The following is a 16,917-nucleotide window of genomic DNA, read 5'->3' as shown; positions in this document are numbered from 1 at the left end:
GATGATGATATTAATATATGTTAAATTTCATACGGGCATATGGTGCATTAACTCCAATTTTTGTCAAACAGTTGAGTCTTCCCTGGGATGAAACATTATAAACTACCATATTTCTCTGAAAATCTAATAATTTTTGTATGGTATCTAACTGCTCAGAGATGTATCAAAATGCCTGTAAATAAGAACCAAATAAGTTGTGTATTTCCCTTTTAAAAAGAAAAGAAATACATTTAACCAATCAGTTACAGATAAAATAATTAGTTGCATCGTCCTCAATAGATATCTCAGCCATCAGGGGGAAGTAACTCCAAATTTTATACCATCTGAGTGGCAAGAATGGCTTGTAATCATCTTGGTAAACTTTTGTTGAATAGATCTATACTTTTCCTGTGTGATATGCAGGAAAAGTTTAGACCAACTATTCAATATTTTCCCCAGATAGTGGAAGTATCTGCAAGAATGTTAAGTGCTGCGAAAATTCTTGATATGCCTGTTATAGTGACCGAGCAATATCCTAAAGGTTAGTGTAAATTTTATCCTTGGCAGTTTCTTCGTAATATTTCATTTGCTGAATTGTAAAAAAATTACTATAAAACACGGATTGTTTTTATTCAAGAAATGTATTTTTTTCTATGTATTTTTCTTTTGATAAGTTATACACATTGAATGACATGTTATTCATACACATTGAAGGTTACTGAGTTTACCAATAGTATAAACCAGTGCTCCGCAACCCTTTTTCATTCGCGGTACAGATATTCTTTTCAGAATTGGGCGGCACACCCGAACTACAAATATACGGAAATAATTATATTCAGGTGACACTGCCGCATACCTAGCACTGTCTTGTGGCACTCCAGTGTGCCGCAGAATACTGTGTGCGGAGCACTGGTATAAACTGGTCAGATTGCACGGTTTGTTTCAGATACGTTTTCAGTGAGTTTTGTTACCCTGTAATAATTACATGGCCATGATTTAAGCTAACCCACTGGTATAACAAGTACTGGTCTCTCTACTTTGGGGAACTTTACTATAATTTAAGAAAAAGTTCGAAGTTCATCGACCCTATTACGTAAATTTGTTGATGTATCAATACGTGAGTTTATCGACCAAACAATGCAATGAAGTCGATAAAATAAAAATAAAGCACCAGTCAAGAAATGGGGTTTATATTAATTCGACTATCACCTTCCTCCAAATTTTAGACGGTGTAAGAAATCGTTATAAAACATGGCACATCACATCCAGCTTGGAGCCGTTGAATAGTAAATAGAAAGTCCCTCAACCGGTTAGAAATAGCAACCAAATCTACTTCGAATTACAGGTCAAACTAAAGCACCGTTTTGAAAGAGAGAGCCACAACTTGTAGATAATAAATTATCGTTGGATATATCTGAAAATTGCTGCATATTGACCATTTAATGTTGTTTCACACGTAACATTGATTAAAAACAAGCTAATTAGTATAGGTGTAACAGGGAAAGGGAAAGGAAGTCTTGCCCAGGTAAAGTTATCGAGTTATTTGACTTAGCGATTCTCGAACTAACGAAAATAAGTCAACCAAAAAAGGTATTAGTGAAATTTTTTTACCATCCCCTCTTTAATAATGAGAAGACAAAATAAAGTTTGCTTTCATATAATTCTGTTCTCGGTGCTAATGCAGAATCGCACCTCTCCTGGAAAAATACCTTTTTTTTTTTTTTTAAAACAAATTTGGTACTACTTAAATACAGAGGTCCCGATGCATCTACGCAACCCTAACATGTAGCCGGCTGAATGTGATGTGCCGTATCAATTCGATTATAAGGTAGCCCACTACTGAATGTAGCGTATAAATGTAACGCTTCAAGGTTCTCGCGTCGGAGTACCAATAAACATCGAAGAATCAACACCAAGAAGGAAGAAATATTATTTACATATGTTTATTCGTTTGGCCGACATGTAGTTAAAGAGACAGTAGCAATTCTGGTGATAGTGACATGGTTGGTTCGCTGATTAGTAGTTGATAATGTAGAAAAAGGTTGTCTGTCAGTATAGAGTGAAAGAGTAAGGAATGCACGGTGCTGATCAGAAAAGAAGAAAGGATAAAGGCGGCATCGCCTTTCTTGCAGCCGAAGGCCTCTCTTCAAATGTCGAGCGAAGGGAAGTGCTGCTCTTGGTTAAGGCTGGCGCAAAAGAGCATGTTGCTCTTTGGTCATAGTTAACACATAAAAGGAAGAGCTAGGAAATTCTCTGTTATATAGACTAATGTAGGTTAAACCCTTAACAAAGGACTGACCTTTCCTTGACTAGCACAGATTCTAGGGGATCGAGTGTTTCCTCATCAATCATCTGGTGTGGAGAGGATTTCCTGCTCGTTTTGACAAAAAACAAGCAGGTGGATTTGGTTTCAAATCTCTAGCAGGGTCACGCTAGATGCCTATAAACCCTAACTCTAACAAGTGGGCACTGTAAGAAAAGATCGTTACATCGGGACTTCTGTATTTAAATAGTGCCAAAAAATTTTCAGATTCCTATGTTTTAGATCTTGGAGATTACGAATATGCCAAAGACAAATTTTTTAAAAATTTCACCACCCACTGCCATTTAAACTTTTTCCGAAATTTTATTTTTAAACCACCTTTTCCAAATTCATCAATAAGGTCATGAAATGGTGATGAAAGGACTTTGACAAACCTAATTGATTGATTGACTGAACAATTAATCAAACAGTTGGTTAGTTGAATGGTTAAATAGTTAACCAACTGGCAAACAAAAATATAAAGAAGTGAAATAGAACCAGTGCATGTGTTTATTATTGGTATAATGACCCTCCCAAGATACTGCAAAGGATTAATTAGTTTGTTTTTTTTATTTTAGGTTTAGGCTCCACTGTACCAGAGCTTGATGTCGAGGACATTCCAGTTGTTGCCAAAACAAGATTTTCAATGATGGTTTCAGAAGTTGAGAATAAATTAAAAGAACATCCAGGTAAGTTTGTTCCACTTATTCCCTTTATTTGTACTCCACTCTTAACATACCCTTTTAACTATTTTAGTGTAATAAATCACAAAAATGTGTGCTTTTTTATAATTAATAAAAGGATTGGAGTTCACTGCAGCGACAAAATATTCCTTTCTTGTGTTCAAGTAGTTTGGGAGTAACATGTGATGCTGCAATATGCACCACTTTGTGTTCTTTGTATTTTGTTATTGGGAGATTAAACCTTAGCAGGATTAGCATAATCATCATAGGCCTAATGTAGACTAGTATTTTGTCCTTGTGTTGGCCAAATGTGATGCCTGTCAGTGCTCTTAGATGTTTGTACTTTGTTTTGTTATGTCTTTTATATGTGTTACTGAGGTGTACATAATCTTTACCATTTTTTTTCTTATGTCTTTTGATGTTCTTTGGTGTTACAAATAAAAGAGACATAGATTTAACAGGTACTAATTTTAGTCTGCTTATTTGAAATGCAGCTGTGTCTGAAGAATGGTGAGAGCAGGTGCTTATTGTCTTGGCATTTGAAGATGTATATATGTTTTGTAGGAAAGTCATATAGTTGTAAATGTTGCTTTCCATACATCAAATGACTATATAAAAGGTCACTTTTGGGAAAGCACATCATGCTGCCAGGTTCAATACCCTTTCTAGTCCATGGATGCCTTTAACAGTATTTACTTTCTTGCAAGTATCTAGACTAAACTCCCAATAAGAGGTTATTAGTATGATCTCATAGTGCACTATCATTCATTACACTTTCCTAAACATCTCAGCTAAAAAAAAAAAACTCCAAGCTTTCTGGACAACTCCGCCACTTCTTCTCTAGTATCCGTGGACTACAAACCAGCCAGCTGCCTATGCGTACACACCCATGACCTTTTGCAAGTACATAAATAACACATCCTCTTTGTTTCTCCATTCCACACTCCTCTCATTCCTCGTCTTTAGTACATCCGTTTTCCAAACCACACTTTATATTCAAACTTCACTCTGAAAGATAGTATCTATGAGTATGAAGATTCCTCTCTCTCTATCACCCAACTCTCTTGTCTGGATATTACTAACAAGGACTTCTAGTTACTTAGGCCAAAATTTTCCCCCTTCTGATCCTCTAAACACATCTACTACCACTCTCCAAACTCTTCCATCTGCTTTCTGAAGTTTAATCATTCTCTCTGACTTCAATGCTCACAAGTTTTATATTCATGTTATACTTGTGCTACTCATGGAGAAACTAAATATTTAGAAATCCTCAACTCTTTACAACTAGTTTCATCCCACTAAAGGAATCCTTGACCTACATACAAACAATCCAAACCCTCTTGATCTCTTTCTTATCTCCAAGCCCACCCTCTACCAATCCATTGGTATCTCTGCACCTATTATTTTTTTTTCTTTCAGTTAACCACTACCTCATCTCACCTACCCACTACATATTCACATACCATGCAGTGCCTCTCACCTCCCAGGCCTTAATGACACTTCAAGTCTACTGAGCAATTGGAGCTCTCTGTTCTATGCTAATTGTACTTTGCAGTACATGTGCTTCACCTGTCATCCACTAGAGATAGCTAGGTGAGTGACTGAAACCATACTTTGGCATGTCCCTCCACATCTCACATGCAATTAAAACCAAGAGCCTCAACTCCCTCAAGTATTTTACCCACAGCTCTGCTGCAGCAGTTCAGGTGCAAAGAAAATAGCCTACAACATCATCATCATCATCATTTAATATCCATTGTCCATGCTGGCATGAGTTGGACGGTTTCACTGGGATGGCATGCTGGAAGGCTGCAGCAGACTCCAGGCTTATTTGGCATGGTTTTTTATGGCTGGATGCCCTTCCTAATGCCAACCACTTCAAGAGTGTAATGGGTGTTTTTATATGCCACTGGCATGGGTGCCAATTTGCATGACACTAGTATCTGCCATGATTACAATTTTGCTTGGCTTGATGGGTCATCTTCTTAAGCACAACACAATGCCAATCATCTTGGTCATTGCCTCTATGAGGCCCAACACTCAAAAGGAACTAAGCCACTTAGCCTCTGTGAGGCCCAGTGCTCGAAAGGAAGTCAGTCACTTTGCCTCCGTGAGGTCCAATGTTCAAAAGATGTTCTTTACGTGCCACCAGCACGGGTGCACTTGGCTTGATGGGTCAAGCACAGCACATCTCCAAAGATCTCAGTCACCAGTCATTGCCTCTGTGAGGCTCAAAGTTCAAAGATCATGTTTCACCACCTTGTCCCATGTCTTCCTGGGTCTACCTCTACCACAGGTTCCTTCCACAGTTAGAGATTGACACTTCTTTACAAAGCTGTCCTCATCCATACACATCACATGACCATATCAGTACAGTTGTTTCTCTTGTACACCAAATTGATTCCTTTTATGCCTAACTTTTCTCTCAGAATTCTTACATTCTGTTGAACATGCACACTGACATTGCACATCTAGCGAAGCATACTAGCTTCATTTCTTTGAAGCCTATGCATGTCTTCGGCTGTCATAGCCCATGCTTCACTGCCATGCAGCATAGCTGTTTGCACACAGACATCAAACAATCTGCCTTTCACTCAGAGAGGCCCTTTGTTGCCAGCAGAGATAGTAGCTTTCTGAACTTTGCCCAACATAACCTTATTCTCACAGCTACGCTCTCAGAGCATCCACCTCCACTACTAACTTGGTCACCTAAATATCAGAAGCTATCTACTACATCTAACCTACCCCACTGGCAGTTGATGGAATCTATTTCCTGCTCATTTACAGCATTTATTGTACCTATGCACCTTCCACATACAAAAGTTAGTTTCCCTGTTAACCTTCTTCTGATGTTGCTGCACCTTTTATTGCTTCCATAAGATACTAGAAATACATCCAGGGAAATCCAAAAGCTCAAAAGCCCTAGAAGCTAATGAAATCCCAAAGACCAAACAAGCTCTTTCACCTTCCAAACAACAGTCAATCCTTTTGGTCCTTTACCAGAAAGATATCAACCAACATTGCAGAATCCCCCTTCACTCTACTTAGTATTGTAAGATATTGTTCTAACCACAATTTTGTTGTTTTTTTAAAGTATATGTTAAGTATTTTGTTTATAAGTGATTAGTTAGGAATGGAATCAAATGCTCTACTAATATTAGAATATGCATGTTACTTTTTGTAATATATATGTTACTTTTTGGTGGGATACTATCATATACTTTTTGCCTCAGTAATGTATTAGCTATATATAGGTTATTTGAATCTACATTACTTGTTGGAATGAGAAATGAGTAAGTTGGTTATATCAAAGACAAGTCTTTCTAGGATTTATTAATGTGTTCACAATGTGGAAGATTTATCATAATCATTATTATTTTATCCAGTTTTCAAGTTCTAGGAATTAGTTTCTTTTTTTTTTTTTTTCCAGTAGATTAGTCATGTTTGATGTAAGCATGAAAGAAGAGAAAACATGATAAAAATTAATGTTAGTTAATTTAATATTCATAAGAAACTATAACAGAATAAGTGACCTGAATCAAAATAATGAAATTGAATGCTAAGTAACAATAGCTAATGAGTTTGCAGTAACAAAATGTGTTGTAGCATAATTTGATAGTTTCCACACAATTATATTCCTCCAGGCTGTGTGGTTAAGTAGTTTACTTCTCAACCACATGGTTTTGGGTTCAGTTCTACTGCATGGCACCTTGGGTGAGTGACTTATGCTACAGTCCTGGGCCAATCAAAGCTTTGTGAGTGCATTTGGTGGATAGAGATACTGAAAGAAGCCTGTTGTGTATGTCATCATCATCATCATCATCATCATCGTTTAACGTCCGCTTTCCATGCTAGCATGGGTTGGACGATTTGACTGAGGACTGGTGAAACCGGATGGCAACACCAGGCTCCAGTCTGATTTGGCAGAGTTTCTACAGCTGGATGCCCTTCCTAACGCCAACCACTCAGAGAGTGTAGTGGGTGCTTTTACGTGTCACCTGCACGAAAACGGCCACGCTCGAAATGGTGTCTTTTATGTGCCACCCGCACAAGCCAGTCCAGGGGCACTGGCAACGATCTCGCTCGAAAATCCTACAGGAGCCAGTCAGGCGGTACTGGCAACGGCCACGCTCAAAATGGTGCATCTCATGTGCCACCCGCACAAGAACCAGTCCAGGGGCACTGGCAACGATCTTACTTGGCTTGCCGGGTCTTCTCACGCACAGCCCATTTCCAAAGGTCTCGGTCCGTAGTCATCGCCTCGGTGAGGCCCAATGTACGAAGGTCTTGCCTCACCACCTCAGCCCAGGTCTTCCTGGGCCTACCTCTTCCACGGGTTCCCTCAACTGTTAGGGTGTGGCACTTTTTCACGCAGCTATCCTCCTCCATTCTCACCACATGTCCATACCAGCGCAATCGTCTCTCTTGCACGCCACAACTGATGCTTCTAATGTTCAGCTTTTCTCTCAAGATACTTACACTCTGACGGGTATTCACATTGACATTACACATCCAACGGAGCATACTGGCTTCATTCCTTGCGAGCTTACGTATGTCCTCAGCAGTTACAGCCCATGTTTCACTGCCATGTAGCATGGTTGTTCGTACGCATGCGTCATACAGTCTGCCTTTTACTCTGAGTGAGAGTCCCTTTGCCTTTTACTCTGAGTGAGAGTCCCTTTGCCTTTTACTCTCATTCTGTAAAGTGGTTGGTTTTAAGGGGATCCAGCTGTAAAAATCCATACCAAAGCAGACAGTGGAGGTTGGTGCAGTCCTCTCCCTTACCACTTCCTGTCAAACCATTCAACACATGCCAGCATGGAAGATGAGTGTTAAATGATGATTGTATGTGTGTGTGTGCGCACGCGTGCGCATGCTCCCCTGTTCCTGTGTATGCATGTTTGTCTCTTTGTCTTGTTATCATGATTGTTGTAAATAAATGTCATCCATTTCCAATATTCTGCAAAAAACGTGTCTGGATACAGAGAGATATTACCTTGCTTGGAAACATGTTAGGGTTGACAACAGACAGGACATAGAAAATCTGCCTCACTAAACTCTATCTGACTCATGCAGGCATGGAAGGTGGATATTATAACAATGATTATGATTCTTATAAAGAAAAATATTGAGGAGTTTGGTGTGGATAGGAACTAACTTTGGCACACATTATTTGAGATTAATAGAAAAGGCCCTGCCAAGGTCAGTCACCTTGTTCGGTTGGAGCAACCAAGAAAGGTTTTCTTGTTAACTGCATGAACATGACAGTGAGACTGTTGAAAAGGAGATACTTTTAAGGATAATTTCATAGATGACTCATTGGTAATTCCTGAAATGATTCTTATGAGAACTATACTCAAGATAAGATTAATACCACACTGCTTATGTGTAGATGGCTATAGTGGCTTACTTGTTTACTCTACCTCTACCTTCTTCCTCTCATAAAACTTAACAAATGTTTGCAGATTCCTCTAACATATAATGGTTTCAAATTTTTGGCACAAGGCCAGCAATTTTAGTTGCTTACATTGACTCCAGTTCTTGACTGCTACTTTGTCAACCCTGAATGAATGAAAGGCAAAATCGACCATGGTAGTATTTGAACTCAGTGTAAAAGAGCCAGAAGAAATATCTCTAAGCATTTTGTCCGACATGCTAATTATTCTGCCAACTCGCCACTCTTGTTCTCTAACATGTAACAGTATGGAAAAAAACTCACTATCCTAATATCCCAGAAGTACATGGGTTGAAGTGGTGAAGACTGACCTCAAGATGTTGAACTTTGTGAAAGAGATGACAGGGTACTGAGATGGATGACTGCATGCTGTGCTTGAGAAAACCCTTTCATCTCAGGAAAAACAAGGTTTTGTCAAGCCTTCCTCCACAACTCATTGTCTAACCCCCAGTCTTCCAGCAATCTTCTGTTGTACCCTATTTCTTCCCTTGACTTCACCTCCACTGAACTGTTATTCTCTGTATCCAACACATTCTCTATCTCTAATCATCTATCACACTATTCTCACCTCACCCATCTTTTCTGTTCTTCTATTTGCTCTTCCCTTCTGATTTCTCTTCTTCATTTCTTTTCTCTGACTGGTGACTTGCAAGCTGCAGAGCTATATTGGGCTCCAGTGTCATCTTTGGCATGGTTTCTATGGGTCGATGCCCTTCCTAATGCCATATACGTACACAGGCACTGGTGTGGCTAAAAAGTGGCTATCTTGGAATGGTGTAGTAATCATAAATGAGTGCCAGCATCATACAAGCAGTGTCAATCATTTCCAATATTCTGCAAAAAACATTTCTGGTTTTGGAGAAATATTATCTCGTTTGGAAACAAGGGTTGGCATTAGAAAGGGTATCCAGCTCTAGAAATCTGCCTCAATAAACTCCATCCAGCTCATGCAAGCATGGAAAAGTGAACATTAAAATGATGGTTTTTTTTTTTTTTTTTTTTTCCCCAGATGTAAATTCTGTTGTTTTATGTGGTATTGAGGCACATGCTTGCATTCAACAAACAGTACTTGATCTTTTGGAGAAAGACTACCAAGTCCATGTCGTTGTGGATGCATGTTCCTCTCGTTCAATGGTTGATAGGTATGTACTCATTTTATCAATTCTGTTGTAGAAACTTTAAATGTGTGTTGGTGTCTTTTGTGAGGCTTTGAAGCTGACTACTTCATTAAGGTACCTATATTGGTTTCAAATTTTGGCACAAGGCCAGCAAGTTTAGAGGAGGGATTAAGTCAATTACATTGATCCCAGTGTTCCACTGGTACCTATTATTTTGTAGGCTCTGAAAGGGATGAAAGGCAAAGTCAGTCTTGGCAGAATTTTAACTCAGAACATAAAGACAAACAAAATGCTAAGCATTTTGCCTGGTGTGCTAACAATTCTGTCAGCTCGGTACCCTATTAAGTTACCTATATTGCAAATACTTTCTATGAACTAATATATTTTCACCAAACAGCTTCACACACATTAATTACATGATCATATTAATATAGTTGTCCCTATTGCATATATAGGACAATGATATGCAGTCTCTTTCTCAACCATTTGGCAATCAGTATTTCTCATGAATTAATATTATGTATTCAGTAGACCTTTTTTGTAATAGAACTCCTGCATTTTTCACCATGCAATATATACAAATTGTTTCACACTCTTGCAGTATACCTTGTGTATACTACTGTATTGTTTACATAAGAATTGAAATTTATTTTGTTTAGAAAGTTTGAGAGATAAATAAATCATGTTTATGGTGAAACTTGAAGTAGATAAAACCTTAAATATTATCTTTATCTACTTTGAGTTTCACCTTTAAAAAAGTTATACCATATTATTATATATTTTGTAATAATTGTTTACAATCTTATTTAACTGGTCTATTATTTATTTCACAATTTCTAATACATCTTATTTCAGAATATTGAAATTAGTGATGTTAACCACTAATTGGAGATAACTCAATTTACCAAGTAATTCACATTATCCATAATTACTATCTTTCTGGGAATCCATAGCATTTTAATTTTGCTAGCAAATAAGCATATGATATATATTGGTATATTATTGTCTTACTTTCAAATATGTTTGGGAGCTACATGCTATATTTACTCAACAGTAAGAAAGTTTCATACTAATATGTAAAGGAGAGCTGTGTGAAGAAGTGTCACTCCCTAACAGTGGAAGAGGGAGACTCAGGAAGACATGGGATGAGGTGGTGAAGCACGACCTTCAAACATTGGGCTTCACAGAGTCCATGACAAGAGACCGAGACCTCTGGAGATATGCTGTGATTGGGCAGACCTGACAAGTAAAGTGAGATCACAACCATAGCCTATACCAGTGTCATAATCTGCCCATTTAAAAAGTACCTTTGAATCGTTGGGCAACACGCCATGCTTGAGGAGACCTACTGAGTCAAGTAAAATGGAAATTGTAGTTGTGGCCGATGTTGGTGGCACGTAATAAACACCATTCATGTGTGAGTCGATGCCAGTGCCACCTGACAGGCTCCCCGTGCTGGTGGCACGTAAGAAGCACCATCTGAATGTGGTCGATACCAGCCCCACTGCCCCAACTGGCTCCTGTGCCAGTGGCACATAAAAAGCACCATATGAATATGGCCGATGCCAGTGCCGCCTTACTGGCTCCCATGCAGTGGCAGGTAAAAATCACCCAATACACTCTTGGAGTGGTTGGCATTAAGAAGGGCATCCAGCTGTAGAAACCTTGCAAGATCAGATTGAAGCCTGGTGCAGCCTCCAGGCTTGCTAGTCCCCAATCAAACCGTCCAACCCATGGAAAACGGATGTTAAACGATGATGATGATGATGATGATTACAAAGCTGCAGCATAATAAGTTGTGTAGTTTCAGCATTTAATCTTCTTTTTCCATGTGTTGTTTTATTACCACTTTACTGGAAATCAGAGACAATGTTCTAGCTATTCCAGCTATAACAGGAACATGGCATGACAGGATCAAACATTTTTGCTTTTGTTTTTTACATCTTGTTAATTTGTGAAATAGACTCCCTGATTTTTTACTTTGATGCAGGTTATTGCTTCAACAAATGTCTTGTTTATCATTTTAGGATGTATGCATTCAATCGCATTAAGGATGCAGGTGCTTTTTTGACTACGAGTGAAAGTGCATTGCTGTCTCTTTGTCAAGATGCAAAACACCCCAAATTTAAAGAAATTCAGCGTTTAATTACACATCCTGCTCCAGACAGTGGATTACTGCCAATGCAGCCATCTCATTTGTGAAACCAATTGAATTCTGGGATTGAAGCGACTACATTTTAATTTTTTGATACATCCTCCCTAATTCTGAAATTTATTTTTATTGATAGATATTCATGGAATGTTAGATACTTATGCCTTCTTTCACTATGAGATAAATCTGACAGTTCTATGTTTGGAAATTTACTTAATTGTTTTATTGACCTGTTAAAATCTGAAACCTTAATAAAAATTTATTATACTGACCTTGCCTTACCTGATTCTATGATAAACTTCTTGAAGTGAAGATTATTCTGATGCAGCAGGTTCTGCTCAAATGTTGTTGGTTGCAACTTTCAGATTGAGCACTTTTCTTTGCTAGTAACTAAATACTATGAAAAAGAGAAGAGCCATGCAAATATTTACATGTTCCCTGTGATTGTTGATGGAGGTATATTTTTTGAAGGTGGAAAGCTATGCCAATGAGAAGAGGGAAAGTGCTCATAGCCATTACAGGCTTTTCTTGAGTGGTGAGACTGATGCAGTTGAACTTGAGTTCAAGGGAAAGAATTCTGGAAGAAACTATTTTAAGAATCAAGCCCGAGACTTAGGGGAATATTGGCAGGCATCTCTTTTGCAAGATTGCACACACTTGGTAATGCAGGAGAGACACCATTAGAAACAAAAGAAACAATGGTGAGTGTCGGTTTGCAAAAGATGAATTTAGTTTTTGAGCTAATCTTTTTATAACAACCAACTATCTCCCTCAGGATAACATCAACCCCAGCAGTGTATCCATAGTAAACGTGTTTTTCAAACTCATAAACACTAAATACCTGACTTAAGAGATTTATATAACACTGCAATTCCTCTTGATCGATGTCAGTATTTGTAAGAGAAGGGTAATGGCAAATGTGGTGTTGTGTACATGTGAGAAATGGATTCATGGTAGATGTACGAAAATGAAGAAGGTGACCCCAAGACTGGCAAGAGATTTTATTTGTGGAAGATGTGAGAAAGGAGCTGGAGGGCTGGCATAACCAGTGGAAACGGTGAGAGGATTTTGTTATTTGGGAGATAGGGTGGATGTGAATCAGTGGTGACAGAAAGAGCAAGACTTGGCTGGGTGAAGTTCAGGGAATGTGGAGTGTTGTTATATTGGAAAAGGTTCTTCAAGACAAAAGGAAGAGTTTATCGGAGTTGCGTGATGTCTGTGATACTGTATGGAAGTGAGACATGGTGTCTGAGGGAAAGCAAAATGGCAATGTTGAGAAGGACTGAGAGCAATGTGTGGTGTGAAACTATTAGATACAAGGAAGGCTGAGGACTTGATGGGGATGCTGACGTTGGAGGAATTGGTGGAACAGCTGGCAAGGGCGAATGGAGTGTGGTGGTATGGACATGTGTTGAGGGATGAAGATCATGTTCTGAGGAGAGTGCTTTAGCTTAAAGTGAATGAACCACTAAGTGGATATTTTCATTTAAAAAATTTACACTTCTTTCCTTTGTCGGTTGAGTAAAGTGTCATCCAAGATGGTGTTTATTGGTAATTAAACTTATTTTGCAACACTTGTGCATATTTATCAGCTTTGTTTTTGTTTCAGTAGAAATATCTGTTTTGTCTGCCTTTAAGGACCAAGTAGTCGAACATGGCCACATACCTGACAATATACTTTTTTTTTTTATCTGTTTATCAAATTATGCAATTTTTAAAATTAAATGGAATATAATGTAGATCAAGAGGAAAAGAAAATTAGCCAGCTGGCACATTTATGTATTAATCAAAGGCATCCGTCTAAAGAAACCATGCCAAATTAGACTGGAACTTGGCGCAGTTCTCCAGCTTACCAATTCCGATCAAACTGTCTAACACATCCCAGCATGGAAAGCAGATGCTAAATGATGATGAAACTTCATCTTGGCAAACAAGTTTGGGAATGGTTTAATGCATTTTCTATGAGTATAGACTCCTAATATATTTTGCATAAGACTAACTATTATAAAGCTCCTATGGTCTCTACTGGAAAAATCATATTGAAAATTACTTAAAAGACATCCTTTTCAGAGTCAAAACGTACTTTATTTTACATCACTTACCAAAGTGATAACTTATATCCATGGAAATGTTATCTGGGTTAGTAACTCATGATCAAAAAGCTGTTTCCAACATCCTCTAACCATCATATAGTTCTGTTCTACCTTTTCTACAATCACTACAGCTGATGCTCTTTTGAAATCAGTTGCTTAGTCTCCACAGGTTTGTTTCAATGTATCTCATTATCTAGTCTTCTAAACATTCTTTGAAACAATATTCCCCTAAAACTTTCTCACCAAATGTTAGCAATTCAAACTTTATTAATCTCATCTGACTATATTAACAGATCCCATATAGGTCATGGAATCAATTCTTTCTTCTTGGATGAACAAAAACAAAATCATTTATTGTCCCAGTCTGCCTCGTTGGAAAATTAGTAAAATAATGATAATCCTGGAACCTACACAAGGTAGTTGGAGCACCATGAGAAGAGTTTCTGGATGCCTTCTCTAGAACTATAAGTAGACAGGTTCAGTACTATAGTAGAAAATATTAAAAAAATATAGCATTCTCGTTGCTGTAATTGTACATTTCCAAGTTCTGTTGACTGAGCTATGATGAAATTAGATCTTTTTACTAGTGACACATCACTGCCCATGTGACAAAATACAAACTGATGAACTTTCAACCGAAGGGCAAGCACTCTATTCTTCGTGTCAGTTGAGTCATCAATAGCCATGAAATACAGTTGTAGAACTAAGTCACTTCGTGACAAATTTTAAATTAATGATGATCTATCTGCTAATATACACAAATGTAAATTCACAACCTATCACTATAAAAAGCAGCCGAATCAACTGAACATGAAAAGATTATACTACTCCAAGTTTTATACTAAATAATGCTAGACTGTTCTACACACCATAGATTTTAGTTAATATGGTAATAAATGTTTAAAATATATATGTATACTCAAATCAGTCACTGATTCATTTAATTACTTAGTAGTAGTTGTTTATAATCAGTGTCACTACAGAGAGTTGAAAGTACTTGGTCACTTATAAAATTCAAAACAGGATTGAAACAATCCGTATGATCCTTCTTTTATCCATGAAACAACTACAAAAACAGTTTTAAAAAATGTGTTGGTTATATGCAGTATTGGCTAAAATCTATAGATATATTTTCATATGGTGTAGCATATACAAAAACACACACACATCATCATCGTTTAACGTCCGCTTTCCATGCTAGCATGGGTTGGACGATTTGACTGAGGACTGGTGAAACCGGATGGCAACACCAGGCTCCAGTCTGATTTGGCAGAGTTTCTACAGCTGGATGCCCTTCCTAACGCCAACCACTCAGAGAGTGTAGTGGGTGCTTTTACGTGTCACCCGCACGAAAACGGCCACGCTCGAAATGGTGTCTTTTATGTGCCACCCGCACAAGCCAGTCCAGGGGCACTGAACGATCTCGCTCGAAAATCCTACGGGAGCCAGTCAGGCGGTACTGGCAACGGCCACGCTCAAAATGGTGCATCTCATGTGCCACCCGCACAAGAACCAGTCCAGGGGCACTGGCAACGATCTTACTTGGCTTGCCGGGTCTTCTCACGCACAGCACATTTCCAAAGGTCTCGGTCAGTAGTCATCGCCTCGGTGAGGCCCAATGTACGAAGGTCTTGCCTCACCACCTCAGCCCAGGTCTTCCTAGGCCTACCTCTTCCACGGGTTCCCTCAACTATTAGGGTGTGGCACTTTTTCACGCAGCTATCCTCATCCATTCTCACCACATGTCCATACCAGCGCAATCGTCTCTCTTGCACGCCACAACTGATGCTTCTAATGTTCAGCTTTTCTCTCAAGATACTTACACTCTGACGGGTATTCACATTGACATTACACATCCAACGGAGCATATTGGCTTCATTCCTTGCGAGCTTACGTATGTCCCCAGCAGTTACAGCCCATGTTTCACTGCCATGTAGCATGGTTGTTCGTATGCATGCGTCATATATATATATATATATATATATATATATATATATAAGGTTTAGATTTAGATTCAAGATTGAATATGGTACTTATGCATTGGCACCAGAATATCGTATGGTATGGTATTATACAAAAACCATTCCAAAAGGATAGGTGATCAAAAATTCAAAATAAGCAACACGGATTTCAAAGATGATTGCAGTACGCACGTTTCACGCTACCCCATTTATTTAAGTAATGCTTGGAAGGACTGGAAGAACGGTGGTAGCAGGGAATTGTACCAATGTGCCAGAAGGGAGGCTAGGCGACAGGTTTATTTAGCCAGAGGGGAAGCAGATAAGGAAAGATTTGCCAATGTTCTGCGCCGTGAGGACCAAAGACTCGAGGTATTTCGGGTTGCAAGACAGTGTAGGAGAGAGAATAGTGATGTTGTAGGAGAGAAATGTGTTCGCATGGATGATGGTACGCTTGCATTAAATGAGGATGCAAAGAAAGAGGTCTGGAGATGCCACTACGATAGATTGCTTAATAAAGAGAATGAATGGGAGAAAGAGAGCCTGCCTTATGTCGACCCAATAGAGGGACCAGCTATCCGAGTTGATAGTACCAGGGTAGATAAAGCAATTAAGAGTATGAAGACCGGGAAAGCCCCCGGCCCATCAGGAATCACTGCAGAGATGCTCAAAATATCTGGCAGTGTTGGCTATAGCCTAGTCACCCGTATTACGAACCAGGTGATACACGAAGGAGTCATACCCTATGACTGGTGTAGCAGCATCATAGTCAACTGCTACAAAGGTAAAGGGGACGCTTTAGATACAAATAATTACAGAGGCATCAAGCTGTTAGATCAGGTTATGAAAGTTACAGAGAGGGTCATAGCCCAACTAATTAGGGAGCGAATCAATTTAGATGAGATGCAGTTTGGGTTCGTGCCAGGTAAAAGCACTACTGATGCCTTATTTCTAGTGAGACAGTTGCAAGAGAAATACCTAGCCAAGGATAAACCTCTGTACCTGGCTTTCGTTGACATGGAGAAAGCCTTTGACAGGGTCCCCCGATCCCTTATCTGGTGGTCAATGAGGAAACTTGGGATAGAAGAATGGCTAGTGAGAGCTGTGCGAGCCATGTACAGAGATGCGGCCAGTAAGGTGAGGGTTGGAAATGAGTACAGCAATGAATTCCGGGTAG

General features: G+C 38.9%; 1 protein-coding gene across 1 annotated transcript; it reads left to right on the top strand.

Annotated features, from left to right (window-relative positions):
• Positions 1-271: 271 nt before the first annotated feature.
• LOC106875798 (isochorismatase domain-containing protein 2) lies at positions 272-11,960 on the top strand. Its single transcript, XM_014924066.3, has 4 exons — positions 272-520; positions 2,860-2,970; positions 9,429-9,561; positions 11,565-11,960. Exons 1-4 carry the CDS (start codon positions 337-339, stop codon positions 11,737-11,739), a joined length of 603 nt encoding a protein of 200 aa, XP_014779552.1. The 5' UTR covers positions 272-336; the 3' UTR covers positions 11,740-11,960.
• The last annotated feature ends 4,957 nt before the right edge of the window (positions 11,961-16,917 follow it).

Source organism: Octopus bimaculoides, chromosome 5, assembly GCF_046866305.1.
Source record: "Octopus bimaculoides isolate indiv1 chromosome 5, ASM4686630v1, whole genome shotgun sequence".
Taxonomy (NCBI): domain Eukaryota; kingdom Metazoa; phylum Mollusca; class Cephalopoda; order Octopoda; family Octopodidae; genus Octopus; species Octopus bimaculoides.
The sequence above is the reverse complement of the archived record's forward strand: the minus strand, read 5'-3'. Positions and strand labels throughout refer to the sequence as shown.

Coding starts and splice junctions, on each gene's coding strand:
- LOC106875798 (XM_014924066.3), top strand. CDS start 337: ATGGCTTGTAATCATCTTGGTAAACTTTTGTTGAATAGATCTATACTT. Junction 2,971..9,428: donor TAAATTAAAAGAACATCCAG/GTAAGTTTGTTC, acceptor TTTTTTCCCCAG/ATGTAAATTCTGTTGTTTTA. Junction 9,562..11,564: donor TCTCGTTCAATGGTTGATAG/GTATGTACTCAT, acceptor TTATCATTTTAG/GATGTATGCATTCAATCGCA.